This window comes from Oryctolagus cuniculus, chromosome 6 (genome assembly GCF_964237555.1).
Source record: "Oryctolagus cuniculus chromosome 6, mOryCun1.1, whole genome shotgun sequence".
Classification (NCBI taxonomy): Eukaryota; Metazoa; Chordata; class Mammalia; order Lagomorpha; family Leporidae; genus Oryctolagus; species Oryctolagus cuniculus.
In genome coordinates this window covers 44286528-44307829 of record NC_091437.1, presented here as the reverse complement: position 1 = coordinate 44307829, position 21302 = coordinate 44286528, and the positions used below count along the sequence as shown (strand labels likewise).

Genomic DNA, 21302 nt, shown 5'->3' with positions numbered 1-21302 from the left:
TGCACGGCTTGCACGATCCTGAGGCTGCGTTACCACCCACACACGCCCCGTCCTGATCCCTGACCCCACACTAACTCCTCCGCTTCCCCCTCCCGCCTGCCCACTCCACCTCCCCCGTAGCTTTCTCTCCCCATACCTGGACATGTCTCTGTTTCAGCAGCGTTTCGTAGCGGTTGGACGGTGGGTACGGAATGATGACTCCGTAATTCTTACACTCTGCTCTGAATCGTTTATCCAACAGGACGCTGCAAGGGACGAAAGTCAAGTCAGCCCAGTGCACGTGGCGGTGGACAGTTCTCCACAGCCCAGTGGTATCTATGTCAGACCACAGGATCTACCACTAAAGGGAAGTCTCCACGTCTTAAACCTGTTTTCTGCTCTTGAACAAAGTCCTCCAAATTTCCTTCCGGCCAAGGAAGCTCCATGTGTGAAACAATTTTTAGTTAGAGGTGGGCAGCACAGCGGTCAAGCCGTTTTCCTCTTTTATTCAATCACCATGAAGGCAAATGAGTGGGTGCTTAGTGTACCCTGGACACAGGGTAGCTACCGGGGACACAGAGTGCTCGTCCTCACGGAGCTGGCGTTCTAGCGAAGAGAGACTGCTACCGCAGGGAGCAGAGGAAGAGTGATTTCCGACAGGAGCGCTCACCAGGCACGTGCGTGGGTGCACGCATACGCACAGTCATTGTTAATCTCACAACCAACCCCAGTGTGCGGCGGACTTATCTTGCACTCTCTGGCAGAGACTGCGGAATAATTAGTGCTTTGGAAATAATGAAGTGGGTTCGTGTGGGGTTAAGAGGTCGGGGAAAGCCACTCACTAGAGGTTTTCTAGGACTGAGGTCTGAGTGACGACAGGGGAACAGTCCAGGGAAAACTGTGACGGACGCAGTAAGGTTGGTGTGCATGGGAAAAGCCAAGTCGGCCACTGTGGACCACGGGGAAGGCGTGCTGGGCAGCACGGGGCAAGCACGAGTCTAGCACGCTGGGCTGGGCGCTGTAGCACATAGGAAGAGGCAAGATCTGCTCTGGGTGCGATCAGAAGCCTCTGAAAGGCATTATCTCAATAGGCACCGACCAGGGTCGCAGCATCAGGCACAGGTGCCGAGGGAACACTGGAAATGAGGATGGGCCAGACCGAGACGTGCTGTCAAACACACTCTTGATTTCTGGATACGTGAAAGACAGACTTAAAAATGCCTGTTCAATATTTTTATATTGAATACCTCCTTGATATTATGGTATTTTGGCCAGGTTAGGTTAAATAAAATAATTTATCATATTTCACATAATTATATAAGCAAATGTATATTATTATAAAATTAATTTCACTTGTTTCTCCTTTTCTAACTATGGGCACTAAGACGCTTCCCACGCCATGTGTGCTTCCTTCCACGAGAACATCTTCTTCCAGGAGTCAGGACACCCAGGTCACTCCAGTCTTGCGTCTTCTCCAAATCTCCCAACTGTGCCAACCTCTCACCCTCCTGGAAACCACTGACCTTACCGAGGAGGGTGTCAATTACACTCAGATTTCAGATGGGGATATTTTATAAACTAAACACACAGAGGACTCAGAGTTGTGTAAACCTGAGTTTGTTGGACAACTGATCAGTGTTTCTGGAATCAGGGTTGTGTTACAGAAACTGGAAGCCTAGTTCACTGTTACAATTACTGTCCACTGGATCCACTGACACCTATTAGGCAGCTTTTTTTTTTTTTTTTTTTTTTTAAGATTTCTTCCTTTACCTGAAAGGCAGAGTTACAGAAAAGCAAAGGCAGAGAGAGAGAGAGGTCCTCCATCCTCTGGTTTATTCCCCAAATGGCTGCAATGGCAGGAGCTAGGCTGATCTGAAGCCAGGAGCCTGGAGCTTCTTCCAGGTCTTCCACATTTGGGCAGGGGCCCAAGGAACTGGGCTATCCTCCTCTGCCCTCCAGGCACATTAGCAGAGAGCTGGATCAGAAATGGAGCAGTGGGGACTCGAACCGGTGCCCACCTGGGATGCCAGCACTGCAGGTGGTGGCCTTACCCGTGATGCCACAGCTTTGGCCCCTAGGCAGCTATTGCGTCAAAGGCTGCTGTGTCTACGCTTCCCCTGACATCGTAAGTACCACCTGAGCATCCCTAATCTCAGAATCTCAAATGCATAAAGCTTTGAAGTCTCAAGGTGTTTCAGTGCTGATGTGACATCAGAAGTAGAAAATTGTGGCCGGCACCGTGGCTCACTAGGCTAATCCTCTGCCTGCGGCACCAGTACCCCAGGTTCTAGTCCCGGTTGGGGTACCAGATTCTGTCCCGGTTGCCCCTCTTCCAGTCCAGCTCTCTGCTGTGGCCCGGGAAGGCAGTGGAGGATGGCCCAAGTCCTTGGGCCCTGCACCCGCACAGGAGACCTGGAGGAAGCACCTGGCTCCTGGCTTCAGATTGGTGCAGCGCGCCAGCCATGGCAGCCATTTGAGGGGTGCACCAACGGAAGGAAGACCTTTCTCTCTGTCTCTCTGTCTGCCTGTCAAAAAAAAAAAGAAGTGGAAAATTTTACACTCTACCTTCTGATGGGTCACAGTCAAAATGCAGATGTACTAAAAATGTAGGATAAAATTGCCTTAAGGATATAAGGTGTATAAGAAACATAAGTGAATTTTGTGTTTAGATCTGGATCCCAAATTTTATTATGTGTATGCAAATATTCCAAAATTAAAAAGCAAAATCTGAAACATCTGAGCATTTCAGATAAGAGATAATCTATTACATGTATTTTCTCCATTTCCATCATTTAAGAGTCACTCACTTTATAATTGCACATCTTGTGTGCCCTGCACATTCTCTCCTATTTCAAACATTTCTGAGCAAGTCTAGCTAGTGAAAGCAAAATGAAGTAAATCATTTACACACAAAAAAATTAAGGTAAAGACCTATCCTTAAAATTACTGCTTTGCATATTTGGATTTCTAACAAGAATTAAAAATACATAAAATTTGAGGGTTTCTTGACAATACTATAATGAGTTCTTGAAATCCAGTCATTCACAACAGTCCATTATATCTATGTATTCTGGCAACAGCAATGAATCTCTAAAACTTGACACATCTCTGACCCAGAGACAACTCCTCCTGTCTGGTTTTCATGCATCATTTCTTGATCATCTCCAATCTGTTCAACATGTTTATGTGTTTAAAATAGGCTAAGCCTCTGCCCGCAGCACTGCTGTCCCATATCCCGGCTGCTCATCTTCTGATCCAGCTCTCTGCTATGGCCTGGGAAAGCAGCGGAGCACAGCCCAACTGCTTGGGCTCTTGCACCTGCATGGGAGACCCAATGGAAGCTCCTGGCTTTGGGTCAGCTCAGTTCTGGCCATTGTGGCCACTTGGGGAGTGAATCAGCAGATAGAAGACCTTTCTTTTCGTTTCTCCCTTTCTCTGGCTATAACTCTGCCTCTAAAGTAAATAAATAACAAATCTTTTTTTAAAAAAGGGGTGAACTTAAATAAAAATAACAACGGAATCAGGTCACAGCTGTACTTCTGAAATTGTTCCATGCTATTCCACTGCTCCTAAGAAAGACACCCGCAAGGCCAGCAAGATCTGGCCCCGCCTCTCTCCAGTCTCACCACACACATAGGATCTGCTCCCTCTAGTGGCCACGAACATGGCTTTCTCACACAGTTAACTCCCAGGAGTCAACTCTATGAGGCAGACATGTGGACTGTACTGGATTTCTGCCATGGGAACTTCTAGGCCACTTCCTGTCCTGTCTTTGACCTGGTCTGACTTAATTCCCACAAGCTCTTTACTCAAAGTGGCTTTTCTAGTTCCCCACCCCAAATGCTAATTCAGTTTTAACTGTCATATATTCCCACATCCCCATCCATTGGCTGGCACTCCCCAGGCCCACGAAATTGTCAAGTTTTTCTTAGGTGGTGAAGAAGCAGGAAGGTTTTTTAAGGGAAGCCCATCACGTCTCCACACAGTAGTCTTAGGAAAGATTGGTGCCCACGGCCCTGGGGCTCTCCTACCTGCCGGCCATTGCTTTGTAGTAAGCAAAGATCTGATCTGCCAGCTTGTAGACAAACTGATCGAAGCACAGGTTCACCTGGAGAAGAGGAAGCAGGAAGGTCAGTGGTGCCCACTAAGCTTTTTCATAGAAACTGAGGCAGCTGACAAGAGGGCAGCTGGGCGGGATTGCCCAAGTGTGACCTGGGGCAAGATATTTTAAAGGAAAAAATAAAAAGATTCTGTGGCCAAGTAAGTTTGGGATGTTGGTCCCTTGCACTCAAGGTCTTCAGTTAGTCAACAGAGAGACAGCCAAGTTCAAAAAGGCTGTTGAGGATCAAGGCGCTTTTTCCCAGGGCATGCAACAGATACATTCCATCATACTCGGCGATAACTTACATCTGTTAACTAAACCTATCCGTCTCTTCTGATAGACTCTTTTGCCTTTTCATTGTATTTTACCTGGCTGTGCAAATGTGATTATTTATACGTCAACAGTCATTAGACATTTAAAAGCCCCTTTCTTCAAACTTCAGTTTATTATTGTTTAATGCAGGAAGTCTTGCCATTTCAGTATCTCGTCATATCAATGGTAGACGTGATGCTTAGGTGGGAAGGTAAGCTCACAACTGACACGGAGAATTGAAATCAAAGCCTTGGGGGTGCAGTGGGCTATGCTGCCACTCGCAATGCTGCATCCCCTGTAGAAGGGCTGGCTTGAGTCTCAGCTGCTCCACTTCCAATCCAGCATTCCTGCTGATGCGTCTGGGAAGGCGGTGGATGAGGGTCCAATTACTTGGGTCCTCCTGCTCAGGTAACTGAGGCCTCTTTCTGGAACTGCAAGGTGCCCAGTGCACCCCTGCCCAGGCAAAGAACCTACAGGTCACAACAGGGCTGTTCACTATGACCCCATACTCGCCTACAACCTACTCTGAAGAGCCTTGCACAGACGGCTCAAGCCCCTGCACGGCTAGGTGGTCTTTGCCTTGTGCTCTGGTTTGGGTATTACTTTGGGTCTCTCTCAAAGGCCCAGATGTTAAAGACTTGGTCCTCAAAGTCTTAAGTGAATGATACTAAGAGAATAGGAATTTAATCCAATTATGGTGTCTAGGGGTGAGGCCTTTGGGAAGCAGTGAGATTGTTAGGGGGGAGCCCCACGAGTGAATCATGGTGGCTTTATGTGCACAGGCAACATGGGACACAAGCTCTTATCCTTGCCATGGACACTCTGCCTTACCTTGGGACTTTCCAGCAAAAATACCATCACCAGATGCCAAACCAAGGGGACCACCCCAAACCAAGGGGGTTACCCCAAACCTCCCAACCCGGGAGCTGAAATAAAACCTCTTTCCATCACAAGTAGCTTGTGTTAGGTGTCTCATTACATAACAAAAAGCTACTAACACAGTTGGCTTCTTCCCCAAGGTGTACTTCTGAAACTATTCTATGCTATGTGTGTATAGACAGACACTACAGGCAGCCCAGGGGCCGTCATCTGCATAAACCTGTGATTGGCAAAGCGTGGCTACTGACACAGATGCACACAGCGTCCGTCATGATGCAAAATAGTTTAGGGGTGGGGAGAGAAAGGGAGCAGGCCACAGGTTGGGGGGCGGTCTCAGTTTGTATAAGGATACCTCAAAAATTTATGGAAAATGAAATTAAATTTTTGTTGCAAAATTTTTTGAAATCCAGGCATAGTTTGTTTACAATACGAATTCTCATGAACTTCTTGTAGACCCCTCACATGGCTGGATTTCAACATTTTTTGCACCAAAATAATCTTTTCATTCCACTTTCCGTGAATTCTTGAAGCCTCCTCGTTCTTGTGCTCCAGGCCCTCACGTGTCACACACGGGTCCTTTCTGGCCACCCGGTGATCAGGCAGATCACCCTCCGGGACGCGCCATGGACCTCCCACTCAGGGCACACAGCTGAACCCTGCAAAAGCGCAGATCTCAGGGCAGGACTGCAGGAACAGGGGCCGCTCAGCACTTGCCTCGGCTTCGATCTCATCATACAGGAACTGCTTTTTAAACTTCGTCAGGGCATAGTAGGCACTGTCGTTGTACAGGTCCAAAGGGTAGAGGACGTACCTGCAGGGGGACACGGAGAGCCAGCAGCTTGGTGAGGGCGTCTCGCAAGGCAGCCAGGTGGCCCCTTACTCAGAGACAGAGGGCGGAGGAGAGAGGGCACAAGTTCAGGGCTGGGAGGAGAGTTTCCAGTGCCTCCACCACTTAGAAATGACTTACTCTACAGGCTGCCCGGAAATCCAAAGCCCCAGTGGCTAAGACAAGCAGGGCCTGAGCTGAAGTCTGGCACTAAGACAAATCAGGTGGCAGGGAAGGGCAGCAGCTGCCTGACCCAAAAGAGGGCTTATTTCCCAAGCAGCGCTGATTTGCGGCTGATGAAACACAGGATGGCCAGGTGGGCTGGGAGGACGCTCCCGGATCTTTCTGCAGCCAGACCTGGTGTGTCCTAACCCCTGGTGGCACACCCCACCTGACCTACAGTCAGCTCAGACCTTCCTTCTGCAAAGGATGAGCTCACTGGAAAGCCACCTTCCACCTGCATCCCAGGAACCTCCTTACAGGTCCAATCCTGCCTCTTACTCCATCATGGAAGGTTCTTTGGTTTCCAGGATATGGTCTGTTAGAATCCAAGGCATGGACATCTCAATGGGGAACTGGATTCGCCGGCCCATAGTTAACTCCAGGAAGAATTCTCGGAACCAGAGCTGAGAGAGGTCGCAACATTGCTGGAGAGCTTCTGGAAGTGTAGGGAGAGAGCCTTGGGTTATAGGCAGCACACAAAAAATCACAGTTCTTGATTTTCTTCCTGTTATTGTTATCCTCACTCTGCTAAGTATGCAGCAGGTACCTCACACATACTGAGTAGCACATCCTGTGCCCTTGTACTTCAGACAAGACTAATATTTGCCTGGAGAGCTGCATCTGTTAAGCTTTAGAGATGTGTGGTGGAAGTGGCGGTGGTGTTTGAGGACTTTAGATGCCCCCAGATTTCCATCACCCCCTACAGAGCCATCGTGAAAACATGATTTAAGTGTACAACACACACCTTTAAGAGAAGTCGCCATGCACCCACTTCCAGCTGGGCTGTGGCTCCTTGACCCCGGCTGTGTGGTTCAGAGGCCTTGAAGGCCCTTCCTAGGCAACTCTCTGATGGACAAGTTCTGACTGGTTGTTGAAGTGAGTCAAGCTCTTCAATGCCAAGAGACACAGGACAACCGCACGTCCCTAGGACACTGGTCTGCCACCTGTCCTATAGGATGTGCACCCTACTAGCAGAGGACGGGTAGAGCACAGGGGCTGGGCTGCAGCCTGCCAGGCTCTTCTGTGGGGAGAGTGGGCACTGCTCAACTCCCAGCTGCGGCTTAGCAGCCAAAGGCCAGTGAACGCCTCGTGTGTTTCCACGTTTGCAATCCCGTTTCTGACTCTGCTCCACCAAAGACGTCCTGATAAATCCGCCACAAATGCGCCCTGGACAGCTGCTGAGCTGACCACGTCAGAAGAGGTGAACTGGGCCTGGTCCTCCTCCCCAGCTCCCGCAGTCCACCAGGAAGTGGGGATCCTCCCTTGCAGGCAGACTGTGCCACTGCCGGCCCAAGGGGCTCAGCCACGCGGGAGGCAGGAGCCCCCGCCTCTGCCCTGGGCTCTGCAGCTCACCACTGATGTTGAGCAGGTGTGTGAAGAAGAAGGACTGTTTGTGGAAGTCCTCGATGGCCAGGACGATGGGCCCGTCCAGGCTGCTTCGCAGGGTCTTCTTGGAGCCACTTTTATCTGCGATGAGCGATTCAAGCATCGTCCGCACCATGTACAGCTTGAAGGCAAAGGAAGACGCGGTTAGGGGTCAGCCGCCATCCTGGGCCAAGCTTGCTTTGCGCTGTATTTGTTTTCTTTCTGCTCTTAAAAACAATGTCTTGAGAAGGCACCATGTGAGGCAGAGAAGCGAATTTGCAACTGTGAAAACCTTCAGGAGAGAGACGGGCCACCCCGGGAAGGAGCTCTGCCCAGAACTCTGAGACATTCCTGGGTGGGTGGATCTGGCCACCACCGGTGGTAGTTAAGAGGCCCAGGGAGAGGTTCCTGCCGGCCCTGCTCAGCCAAGGGCACAGGCTTCAGAGGAGAACCTCATCCTATGTCACTCTCGGCCTTCCCAGACAGCCACAGTGGCGTCGTGGGTGGGGCACTGGACTAGGAGTCAAAAGACCTGGGTTCAAGGCCAGGCACTGCCTCTGACTTGCTGTGTGACCTTAGGCAACAAAGCACCCACTCTGGACCTCAGTGGTATTACATACTGTGAGGGGTTGGACCAGGTGTTCTCTCCCTCCAGGCCCTTGCAGCTCTAACCTTCTGCGGAAGTGTGAAATGGGCTAAGATCCGAAAGAGCCCCCCTCCCCTCCCACAGCTCAGAGTTCTGATCCTCTGCATTTTGCAGCCATCACAGGAGGGAAGGCGCCCTCTGGTGGCGAGCGTGCAACGGTGCAGCCTGAAGAAACCCTGGGTGCAAAGTGGGCTCACGTCGGTACTTACAAAGGAGGCTACAGGACAATTAACTCCTGCTTACTGGGAGCCCTAAGCGCCAAGGGCGTGAGTGCGGTGGGACTGTTCGTTCTCTCTGCTAATCTAGATCTTTCCACACCATCTGTCTCTGAATCTGAGGCTGGAAGGGGCCTTGAGGAGTCAGGCTAGTCCATTCCCGCTGCCTCCTGGAGAGCAGTACCCAAGCCAACCCCGCCAGGCGGTGTTATACCAGGGATCGGCAGCCTCTTCGGCCCTGTGTGCCACCAGTGGGGTGAAACAAAGCCCTCGGGGACCACTGGCAGGCCTAAGACACAGATAGGAGAGAAGGAAGAGGGGATGGGAGGGCAGGAGAGACAGGGAGGAGGGAGAGAGAGAAAGAGAGAGAGAGAAAAGCAAGAGGTATTGCATACGGTGGGAAAGCCATCGCGACTGCTAGGGGCCGCCGCCGAGCCGCTCCAGCCTCCCAGCAACCACGCTCACCTGGGCTCCCTCGCCTTCTCTGGGCTCTTCCCCACCACATGGCCGGGCCTGCAGGGCCAGTGCAGCCAGAGACACGCGGGACACCGTCCCTGCGCGCGCTTCCCTTCCCGCACCCCTGCTGCTGGCGGCACCTTCTCCTCCGGGAGAGCCGAGAGGCCCTCTCCTAGCCACCACCTGGGGGCCCCAGAGAACGGAGCTGTCGAGCCCCGTGTGCTGCTGCGTGCGGCTGCTTCCGCCAGACTCTTAACTGTCTGAAAACCTGGTTGCATCCTTAAGAGGGTGAACGCTTTCCCCAACTTCTGTAACCGTACACGTTATTTCCTGGAAGAAACCGCACTGCAGCTACTCCCCATGTCTATCGGGCTACTCCCACGGCTGTAGCGGAGCCCTGCGGGGGAGTCAGGAGACCTGGGTTCTTGTCCCCCCTCCACGTGGGACGCACCGTGTGACTTGGACAAGTCACTTCCCTCTCTGGGCCTCAGTTTCCCCAACAGGGTAAGGGACTGGGACTCTGCCATTGGCTGTGTAGGCGGCTATGAAATACCTACGCGCCACCTAGCTGCAGGGGTCTGACTGCTGCTGACCTCCCCTCTCCTACTGTCTAGGCAGACACTCCTTCCTCACTTCTCTCTCTCCCTGGCCTTCCCTCTGCCTGCCAGTGCTAGCTGCAGCCTGTTCCTTCCCGTCTCTCTTGGGTCTTGTCTAGCCCTTGGCTCACTGAGTTTTTTAGGTCCTGCTGAGCCCCACCAGGGCACTCTGGACTGGAAGGGCTCCCGACTCTTGCATTTCCCAGAAGCATTGGTAGAAGCCTCCCTGGGCTGTTCCCTGGCACACAGGCCAGACGAGCACACGCTGTCCAAGGACTGCGCGCCAAGGGAAGTCACGGCAACTCTGCTGCGAACCCACCTTGCCCTGCTGCAGCCCGCACGCCCCTGCCAGACAGACACACATACCCAGGAGGGCCTCGGATGACCCACATTGGAGGATTCAGAGCGGCGAGGGGCTTACAGGTCGTGTGAAGCTGGGGGGTTCCCAGGCTGGGGCTTCTAAGACCCTTTGAACTACGATGGGACCCATCTGCTTTTTTTCCGGTACCTCAAAAGCCTACCAGCCACTGTATTCTCATGCAGGTTGCATGGATGTAACTACGATGCCCAGAGTACTTACTTCTTTTCCTGTAATTTAATAACTGCTTTGGACAGGCCACGGGCAATCTCTTGTGTGCAACAGCTGCTGTAGGCAGCTCTGAGTATTTCTGACTATGAGACTTTCCCTAAGGGAGCAAGGGCTTTTGATTCTCGGAGGTTTTTGGGCAGGGGTGCTGGAACAATGCGGGGAATGAGATCATATCACTAACTTGATCTCATCCAAAGTTTTAGTTTTCCAGAGCAGCTCCTCAGAGCTCAGAGAGGCCAAGGGGCTGCCCAAGATCACACAGCAGGTCAGAATTTCCAGCCAGGAAGTCACTGTAGGGGGAGGGCCGGATGTACTCCTCACACACTTGGAAGTCTGTACTTCAGAGGGGGAGGAGGAGGCAGGCCGGGTGGATGTGGCATCAGCCCTGTCGGCCAGGTCAGACAACGGAAGCACAGTGAGATTGTGCAACATGCCGAGGTCACACAGGTAGCTGGAACTAGAACCCAGGTCTCTTGAATCTTAAGCCAGTGATCTTTCCTACATCAAACAGACGGCAGAAGAAGGTCAGAGCAGTGGCTCGACCCTGCCCCTCCTGACCGAGGACCCCCAGCCCCACTGCCTTGTGCTCCCCCGTGGCCAAGTTGGCCTCTGTGTCAACAAAGCTGGTCTGTGCCTGGTGCCACTCACCTGGGTGCTGGACGGCCCCACAGCTCGCCGGGGCACCTTGATGTCAAACCCGCCCTTTGGGTCCTTCTCCCCTCTCAAGCACGGGTCATTGGGGGGCTCACGTCCGCCTTCCCAGTCACAGATGGTCTTCCGAATAGCCTGCAGGACGCTGGAGAAGCAAGGAGGCGGCTCAGGCTAGGTTTCACCACTCTAAGGAGGCATTGCAAGCAACGGGATCCTGGCCAGGTCAGGATATATGCTCATTCCTGGGGCCCAGCCTCAGAGACGGTGGATGAACAGGTTTAAGAGCTGTTTCTGAACTGTTCCATGTGGTTCTGGTGCTCACTTGATGTCTGAGCCCATGCAGTATGACAGAACCTGGGTGAGGTATGATAGTCATTTTTTCCCTTTTTGGTTTTGGGGACTCCCACAAGCCCAACTAAATGCTTGTGTTTTAGAAGCTTAACAATAGCTTATTCTTGCTGCACGTTCATTCATTCTGTGTGACCATGTGCTTTGGGCTACACAACGACTGTCTCACTTCATCATCCCAGTAGGCTCTGCAGCAGGTCACAGATAAGGAGAACTGAGCTTTCGCTACGGGAAGTAACTTGACCAAGTTCACCCAGCTGGAAGGGGCTATGTATGGGCTTTGAACCCAGACATGGAGGCTCAGTCCACCCTGAACGTCCAGCCTGCTGGAACTTGCTGGAAGGACCCATGTGTGTGCAGAGGCTGACCGGGAAGCTGAGGCAGGAACTGCCTGCGTGGCTGAGCCCCGGCCCCCTCATTTGTGCCAGGGAAGACCCACCTGATGAGGACGTTCTTCTTCTTGCGCACGGCCTGCCTCAGGGGCTCGCGCAGGGTCACCTGGGCAAAGTCCTGCAGGGCTGCGTAGATGGTGTTCCTGATGGCCTGGTTGAAGACGCTCTCCATCCTGCCCATGAGCACCTGCAGCCCCTTGATCATGGCGATCACCTGGTCAGGCACAGGTCAACGGTCAGGCTCGCCGGGCATCTGCATCCCAGCCCATCCCCTGCCTTCGCTGCATTGCAGAGGAGGCTGTGTAAGGCGCCCAGAAGCTTAAGGCCAGGGTTACTTAAAGTGCTTTTTCATGACCAGTGAGAAACAAGCTACAACATAGGCGGCTCAGCGCCCTCATCAAGAAAGTCCCACTACAGAACAAAGGCGTCAGTTCGACTGGACGTGTACTTCCTGACACCACTGACACCCATGCTGGCATGAGCTCCTGATTTATTGCTGACTGGTGATGAATGACAGCAGGCCCAGGGACCACATTTTGAGGAGCACTCTGGTTACTGTCCACATACCATGCAGCCACAGCTGATGTCAAACACAACATTTTGGGGACTACACTATGGTGAGGAAGGTGAAGTGGTCACTTGGGACATGCATCGTATATCAGAGTGCTGGTTGGAGTCCTGGCTGCTCCATTTCCAATCCACTTCCCTGTTAATGCACCTGGAAAGGCATCAGAGGATGGTCCAAGTGCTTGGGTCCCTGTCACCCATATGGGAAACTCAGATGGAGTTCCTGGACCCAGGCTTCAGCCTGGCCCACCCTTGACAGTTGTGGCCATTTGGGAAGTGGACTAGCAGAGGGAAGATCTCCTGTCTCTGTCTCTTTCTCTCTCTGTTGCTCTGCCTTTCAGATAAGTAAATGACCCTTCAGATGCCTTGTATTTCCCCATAACACTTCCTAAATGACTTCCACATCTTTGCTTTTGAAACACTGAGACTAGGTGCTGCGGGAGTGCAGGAACAGAAGCTTCTCCTGCAGCAGTCCTGGAGGGGGAGAGCCTGTGCTCTTCTCTTTGCCTCTTCCCTGGCTGAACCCCACATCCCTGCTTGGGGAGAAGGGGAGACAGGTTCTGTGCTGAGCAGAGCCTGGCCCAACCTCAGTTCTCTCTGTGGGGACCTGGCTGACTGCAGGTGTGTGCCCTCACTTCCGGTTCTCACCCCTGTTGCGCTCGTCACCCCCACCCCATCCTGGGGCAGGGAGGTGTATACATGCTCTGCCTGCTGCCCAGTGGGCAAGCTTCATGAGAGCAGGGACGGACAGAAGCTGGTGTAGCCTGGGTGGAAGCCCTCTCTTCTCTAGTTCAGCTTTACCAGCCACCAACCTGATTCTCTGACCCTGACGGCCTCAAGTGTTATTTTCTTGATGGGCTAAGAAGTCAGAGGTAAAGCATTTGCCACACTGGCTTCCACATGAGTACTGCACTTGTCACCCTCCTAATGACATGTTGGATGGACCTTTTGCACCTGGCTGGAGGGACAGCAGGGACAAGGCCCAGCAAGGCTCTGCATGTCCCCTGCAGGGCCTGGGGTTATGGAGGGTCAGTGGAGTGCAGAAACAATGAATGGGCTTGGGCCCTAAGCCTCTCTCTCCTTCTAAAACTCAAAGGAAGAAAAACAATGCCTGAAGTAGAGGAGGCCGTGTGAGAACAGAGTACAGAGGTGAGACTTTCATCAGGGCCAACCTGGTGAGATGCTTTAATTCAGAGTAATAATGGGACGGAGGCATTGAGAATATTAGATTGTTAAGAATCTGGGCTAGAGATGTCACCAGCAGCCACTGGGCGAAGAACAGAACGGATCATGGAGATGTTTCAGAATAACGCCAAATAGACTGCACAGCTCAGTGGGATCTGACGGAAAATCTTGGCAGCTGATACATTAAACTTTACCAACATGTAAACCAGTTGCTCTTCAAAAGGAATCCTTAACAAAAAGAGAAAACTCACTGATGAGAAAAAATATTGTAAAATATGTGAGATGAAGGATTTGCATCTAAACTATGGAAAGAAAGACTTATCTTAAGTCAATAATAAGAAAACCATTGTTTTTTAAATTTCAAAGGCAGAGTTAGAGAGACAGAGAGGTATAGATAGATAGATAGCTCTTCCATCTGCTGATTCATTCTCCAAATGGCCGCAATAGCCAGGGCTGGGCCAGGCCGAAGCCAGCAGCCAGGAGCTTCTTCTGGCTCTCCCACATGGGGAACAGGGACCCAACCACTTGGGCCATCCTCCACTGCCTCACCAGGAGCATTAGCAGGGAAGTGGATCAGAAGTGGAGCAGCCAGGATTCAAACCAAAGCCCATATGGGATGAAGCACTGCAGGTGGCAGCCTAACCCATTATGCCACAACACCGGCTCCAGAAATGCAATTTTTAAAGCTAGGCAAAAGATTTCAACAAATAACAATTCACAAAGAAAGGTATAAAATGGCCAATACTACCTGAAAAGATGCTCAGAATTATGTCTTCAGGGAAACGTAAATTAAAAACTCGATGAAATTTGATGTGCTCCCATTAGAACTCAGATTAATAAGACTGAAAATACCAAGCACTGTGAGGGTATGGAGCAATAAATAGATCTTTCACACACAGCAGGTAGAAACTTCAACCTGGACCAGTCTCTACTCATGACATCTAGTCTGCCTAGCTCTGTGACAGCTGCTTAAAAAATTAAATGTACACTTTCAGTGTGACCATTCTGAGAGACATAAAGACTCGTACCCACATAAATACTTAAACTCAAATACTTAAGACAACTTAATTTTTATTGTTCAACATCTGGGAATGGTCAAGTATTCACCAACAAATGAATGGATAAACATTTTAGTATATCTACGTGCAACGCAACAAAATTCAGCATTAAAAACAAACTATTAATACACATAACAAGGAGGTGAATTTCAAAAAGCCAAACACACAAACGCCATACTGTAACGATTCCGCTTACATAAATTCTGGAAACACACAAACAAGTGTACAGTGGCTATGACAGAGAATGCATCGCCAGGGCCCAGGGTTCAGGGAGGGGTGAAAGGCAAAGCCGCTCAAGAAATCTCAAAAGGAAGATGGTCGTGCTTGGGCTTGCAGCTTCTCACATGCACGAAAGCATTCTATTACAAAACGAATTCTTCCAGTTACACACTTCAAGTGGATGTGGTTTGTTAAGTTACATTTTAATAAAATTAGAAAAACTGTATCATCCTCATGAAGATATCCCATTCATGACACAAAAGCATTAACACAAAGGCCATACACAGAGAACAGGATGGAGCTTTTGAACATTAAAAATATTATGTCCAAAATTCAAAACCCTGATAGGGTTGAAATTTGAGTTTAAGAAAATATTCCATAAAGTGGGCAAAAAAATAAGTAGGCTAAAATATGAAAAGACAAGAAAATTAGAGACTGAATCCTGAGCACTTAACACCCAACAGAACAAAAGTTCAGAAAGAGAGGAGAGAAAATAGAGGAGGAAATTGTAAAAACTAAAATACAAGGAAATTTCTCAGTCCTAAAATACTTGTGTTCCTGAAATGAAATGGTTTATTTAGTATCCAAAACAATGAATGTCAAAGGCCTTCTTCAATGTGCTTTAGAGTGGAGTTTCAGAAAAACAGGGATAGAGATGAACCTATAGCATTCTAAGAGGGAAAAAGGGAACAAAGTTGCAAGACATATTTTCTGATTTCAAAGCTACTGCAAAACTACAATAAACAAAACTGCTGTTAGGGGCACAGAATAGCTATATTGCTCCATGGAAGACAACATAAAATTTTAAAATAAACTCTCAAACTTTTAGTCAATTGATTTTCATGAGTTACCAAGACAATTCAATGGACAAAGAATAGTCTCTCCAACAAATGGCGCAGGTACAACTGGATATCCACATGCAAAAGAATCACATTGGACCTCTACCTCTCTCCATATAACAAACTAACCCCAAAGGGATCGCGGACCTAAGTCTACAAAACTCTGAGAAGGAAACACAGGAGGAAGTACCTGTCACCTTGGTGTAGGCAATGGTTTCTCAGATATACCACTAAAAGCATGGGAAGAAAAGAAAAAAACAAATTGAACTTTATCAAAATAAAAATTGTGCCTCAAACAACACCGTCTAGAAGATGAGAAGAGAAACCATGGAATGGAAGGACATTTTAGCAACTTATGCATCTGATAATGGAGTTGCATCCAGAACACATAAAACACACAACTCAACAATAAAAAGACCCCTCAAAATGGACAAATGATTTACATATACATTTCTTCAAAGAAAATATGCAGACAGCCAAGCAACATGTGAAAAATGTTCACTCTCAGTAATCGTTAGCGATGGGCACATCAGAATCACATTGACAGGCCAGAGGATGACTAGAATTAGAAGACAGCAATAAGTGACAGAGGAAGGGGAGAAGTTGTAACCCTCAGACACACTGAGAGCCCTGCAAGACGCCGCAGCTGCTCGGAGACCCAGGGATTTCACTCCTAAGTATATACCCGAGAGAAATGAAAACATCTCCACACAAAAACTTGCATGTGGATGTTCACATCAGCATTACTCCTAACAGCCAAAAAACCAAAATAACCCAGACATTCAGCTGATGAACACATAAACTGATATAGTGCATAACTATAATGGAATATTATTCAAATACAAAGGAAAGGAGTATTGATAAATGCTACATATAGCACGGATGAACTTTGAAAACCGTATGCAAAGTCTAAGAAACCAGTCATAAAGGATGACTTATTGCATGATTTATTTTTATAGAATCCCCAGGACAGCCACATCTACAGAGACAGAAAGCAGATTAGTGACAGCCAGAGGCTGGGGCAGGGAGGCATGGGATCTGACTGCTAATGAGTAGGGGTTTCTTTTGGAGGTGACAGAAGTTTTCTAACATTAGACACTGATAATGGTTATACAGTTTCATGAATAAAATAAAACACTATCAAGTCGAACACTTTCAGAGGGTGAATTTAGGGGCTGGCGCTACAGTGCCAGCATCCCATACGAGTGCCGGCTCGAGCCCTGGCTGCTCCACATCTGATTCAGCTCCCCGCTAATGCGCCGGGAAAGCAGCTGTGGATGGCCCAAATGCTTGGCCTCCTGGAACCGTGTGGGAGACCCAGAGGATCTCTCCCAGGGGTGACAACTGGGACACTTTCTTCCAAGGTGACTGTTAGCAACGGAAGCCCCGCAGGAACACGGGGCCACTGTGAACACCGTCAAGGGTGATCACAATCTCTCTCCCGCCTGGAGAGAAACTGAGCCTCAGTTCCCCAAAGTTCTCCAACCTGGAAGCCTGCTCAAGAACAGCTTTAAACGCTGACACTTGGACAGCCCATGTTTATTACTTTACTGGACAGTTACTGTTCGACTCGCAGCAATGACAACTACCCCTGGGATGGGCAACGGTTGAGATTATTAGCCCCATTTTACAGAACAGGAAGCAAAGTCTCAAAGAGGTAAAGTGCCTACAGTGGTCAGGGCTAGGACCCAGTCTCTACTCGTCTCTCGTGGGCTTCAAATGCTCATGAAAGGGGTTTCTGCCACTCAGAGCCTCATAGAAATGAATGTTCCTACACTACTGTGTAATCAAACAACAAAACACAACTCAAAACATTATAAGGTAGTAACAGTCCTCCCTCTGGAAAATGCTGCTGCTCATGGTTTGCTATATATATGTAGGTCCCTCAATTTTGAGCAAATACATAAAAGTATATCAATTTTAGTATAAATGGGATCATTTGTCCTCATGTACCTGCATCTGCAAAACTTAGCAATTTACTGTGGGTAGCTTCTCATCCTTCTCAGCGGCTACACGGTATTCAACCATACAGCTCTATTTTATGTACCTGATCCCATGTTGAAAGACATCTAAGTAGCTTTACATATTTTGGAATGAGAAACAATACTGTGGTGAACACGTGTGCACACATATCCCTTCAGAGTTGGCTTACTTCCCTGGGATATATTCCTAGAACTTCTGGGCCAAAGGGTTCTCCTACTATAAAAACATCAATACATATCAGATTGCCCTTGGGGGAAGCCCATAGTGTAGCCTGGCCACAAAAATATCAGATTGTCTATTTCCCATACTGCAATCTGCAATAGCCATCAACACTTTGACATCTTTGCTACCTTGACTGGCAAACACTGTCTCCAATCTTACTTTCACTCTGTAGTTCTTTGATCACCCATTAGTCTGGGCACTTTCCATGTCTTTTTTTAACCAGTTTTTTGTTTGTTTCTTCTGTTGGCTTTTTTGTTTTGCCCACTGTTCTAGTGGAATGGAGATTTTCCTTTGGATTCTTTGGAGCAGGGTTCCTAGTCATTTCTAAGTAGTAACTCTTGAAAGAGATTGGGTCTACGTGGGAGAAGGGGCCAGTAGTTCAGGAGACTCCATTCTGTCACCTTGCTCAGAACCACTCCTGGGGCCACAGTGAGCAGTGGTCTTGGGTGAAGGAGGAGATACAAGGAAGGAGCACCTACCTCCACGAAGGCGAACTTCTCCTCGCTGGTGTAATTGTAACGTGTGGCTCTCTCATACTCCTCTGCCGTGCCAGGACAGTCCTTGTTGCAGAACTTGTCTGTGGGATGCACCAGCTTCCAGGAGTACTGGGGGGAATGGCAACAACCCAAATGACCATCGACTGATGAGTGGCTCAACGAGAGGGGATAGACCCACACAATGGACTGTTACCTAGCCATGAGGGGGAACAAAGCACCAAGTCATGCTACAACATGGGTGAAGCCGGGTATGGGGAGGATGTTTGGCCAAGTGATTAAGACACTGGCTAAGAGGCTTAGTCCCACAGAGAAGTGCCTAGGTGCGATACTTGGCTCTCACCCTGACTCAGGCTCTCGCTAATTCAGACTCTCGGAGGCAGCAGGGGACATCTCAGGTAGCTGGGTCCTGGCCCCTGACATGGAACCCCTGGACTGAGTTCAGCTCCTGACTTCACCTTCCCCTGTCATTGTAGGCACCTGGGAAGTAAGCCAGTAAGTAGAAGGTCCTTCTCTGTCTCTCACATACAAAAGTTAAAAGAAGCTAGCTCCTGAGTCAGAAAATGTGGGGTAAAAAAGAAATCAAATACAAAGGACCACAGATTCTATGACTCCATCTGTAAGAAACACCCAGAAGAGGGATGGCCAGAGAGCTGGGAAGCAGACTGCTCAGGGCTGCAGGGATGGGTGGTCACGATACACAGGGTTTACTGCTGAAGGGACGACAATGTCCTGAATTTCACTGTGGTTATGCGATGCCGTGGATGGTCTGAAGACCAATAAACCTACACATTAGGTGGCTGAGTCGGATGGTGTGTTAACTGTATCTACATGAAGTCGCTAAGAATGCGTGCAGGGGATGGGCAGAGCCCCACAGACGCAAAGGCAGCATGGGTTGGCGTGAGGTCCTCTGCGGGCAGGACACCTACCACCTCCATGACGTGGGCGCTCCACTTGGACAGAAGCTGCAGGCCACGCAGGGCCAGGTCAAAGAGCTCCCGGTACTCCTCGTCTGACTTCTGGCTGTCCAGCCCGGAGCCCGTCACCACCTGGGGAACAGTAACTGTCACATGTCTGGCACTGGTACACATTTCACCAACTGCCCTGGGAACACTATAGGGTTATTACTATGTACCCATGAAAATTAACGGGGCTCAGATAAGCACCGCGCTCAGGCCACATGGTTGGTAAACCATGCAGGGTTCCAATTTGGGGCCGTGATCCAGAGCTCCACTCAAAAGCACCCCGGCAGAGCAGTGGCTTCCAAACGTTTCTGACTGCATTCACAGTAGAAATGCATGGAAATGCATGCTGTTCAATGAGTCAGGACACAGAATTGCGTACATACGCTGCACGTACGCAATGAGATTTGTCATGAAGCTACGTCAATACATGGGGTTCCCTCTGAAGATGCTCATCACAAACCCTTGACTTGATTTCACAGTCTCTCTGTGTAGTGCTCCAGAAGGGAATGTAACACGTATGTACTCAGGTCTACACGCACAAAGCACAACTACTTGCTAAAATCCATTTCTGAATCCCCAAGTCAATACTCGCAGGCGTGTCTCAGTGACTTGCAGCTCACGTGTGTCTCAGCTACAGTCAAACAAGATGACCTTTATGTCTTTTTCAGCCTCATACCCTAAACAAGGGGTCTCCCTCTGGTGGGCTAGTTAGGGCCACACACATTTTTGTGCTTTGTTACTAGTGATTTCACAACCTAAAATAGTCCCCAAGTATGGCTGATGGGCTGTACCATATTTCTACACGCAAAAAGCTACATGTATAAAGCAGTCAATTAAAACAACTTTGACCACACTTTTACATGCAAAAGCTATAGGTATAAAGCATTTAATTAAAAAAAAAAAAAAACTTTGACCAGATTTCCTCCGAGACCATACCAAAACGCTGCTAGGATCGAAGGCACCCTAGCACTGAAGAGAAGGGATTCCTGTTGATTTGCACAAATGCTTAAGAGAGATGGAGGTCTGAGCTTGACCTTGGCCTCCAAGGGTCACTAGTCTAATGACTACACTACCTGCATGTGTCAGACTGGCCCCACTGCAAACACACTGGTCTGCCATCAAAGACATTTGGTAGACTGGGTTTGGAAAAACAATATCACTGTGGCTGCTGGCCACATGGTGGAGCCCATGAGCTGCTGGGAAGTGGAGCAGAGTCTTCCATGGAAGCCAGGTAATAAGGGAATTCAAACCTAGCACCTGTGTTTATCAGAACAGTACATGTACTTATCAGAAGGGGAGCTCTGGAAAGAGACCCAGAAAGCCACACACACCCACACACTAATCACAGCTGGTCCTAAGATGGTAGGATTTATGTGGCTGATTTTCCTTGTTGCTTATTTATATCTGTAAAGTCTTTGCTCTGATCATGTGTCCATATCCAAAAGGAAAAGTCAATGAAATATAATTATTGGAATTACAGGAAATATTTAGGCCCTCCTCTTGTCCCTAGTTGTATCCATGATTTTTTTATAATAATCATTTATTATGCTATAGTTTGAAAATATTTAGATGGTGTTAGGAGCAGGAATGTCCAGAATGCTGTTTTTCTCACTCACCAGGGTGGAGGAGGTCTAGATCAAGTACAAGTACAATGAACCACTACTGGGCCCTTACCATCTGCCAGGCACAGTCCATGTTCTAGGCACCAGAATGTTCAATCTTCTCAATAAACTTATCAGGAGAGATACTATTATGACCCCCATTTCTCAGATGGGAACACTGAGGTGTAGAGATGTCAAATAACTTGTGAAGTGCAGCGGCAGAGCAGGCATTAATCCCAGCTCTGTGTGGCTCTTGGCTCTTCTGCCCTCCTGCCCCCTAGGAGTATTCCCTCACTCCTGCTCCATCACCTGGCTCTCGCCCTTGCCCTCCTAGCAGCTCCCACCCGCTCCTGGCCCAGGGCCCACACAGGCTCCATCCCACAGCCAGGGTGTGCTCACCTCGCTGTTGCTGTAGCGAGCCAGCTCGGAGATGAAGCGGATGTGGTCATCCCGGATCTGAACCATCTGCTCGCAGATGTTGTACTGGGGGCTGATGCTGCTCTGCGTGCACGTCCACCTGGACAGAAAATCACGGGGTGGGAGTGGGCCCTGGCCTTGGGGACAAGTAGGACGGGCTCCTCCACGCACTAG

At 49.4% G+C, this 21302-nt stretch overlaps 1 protein-coding gene across 3 annotated transcripts in view; it reads right to left on the bottom strand.

The window, feature by feature from the left end:
* Nucleotides 1–21302, bottom strand: part of CYFIP2 (cytoplasmic FMR1 interacting protein 2) — a 132505-nt gene that overhangs the window by 57025 nt on the left and 54178 nt on the right. For 2 of the 3 annotated variants that reach the window (XM_008255326.4, XM_008255327.4), the window contains exons 11-21: nt 21111–21228; nt 19075–19194; nt 18131–18256; nt 11626–11792; nt 10836–10983; nt 8761–8835; nt 7674–7827; nt 6600–6756; nt 5987–6083; nt 4011–4087; nt 137–245 (exon numbers count right to left, since the gene is read on the bottom strand). In XM_008255326.4, coding sequence (XP_008253548.1) covers nt 137–245; nt 4011–4087; nt 5987–6083; nt 6600–6756; nt 7674–7827; nt 8761–8835; nt 10836–10983; nt 11626–11792; nt 18131–18256; nt 19075–19194; nt 21111–21228 — 1348 coding nt within the window. The remainder of the gene's footprint in view (nt 1–136; nt 246–4010; nt 4088–5986; nt 6084–6599; nt 6757–7673; nt 7828–8760; nt 8836–10835; nt 10984–11625; nt 11793–18130; nt 18257–19074; nt 19195–21110; nt 21229–21302) is intronic. The other variant, XM_002710339.5, reaches the window with a different exon arrangement.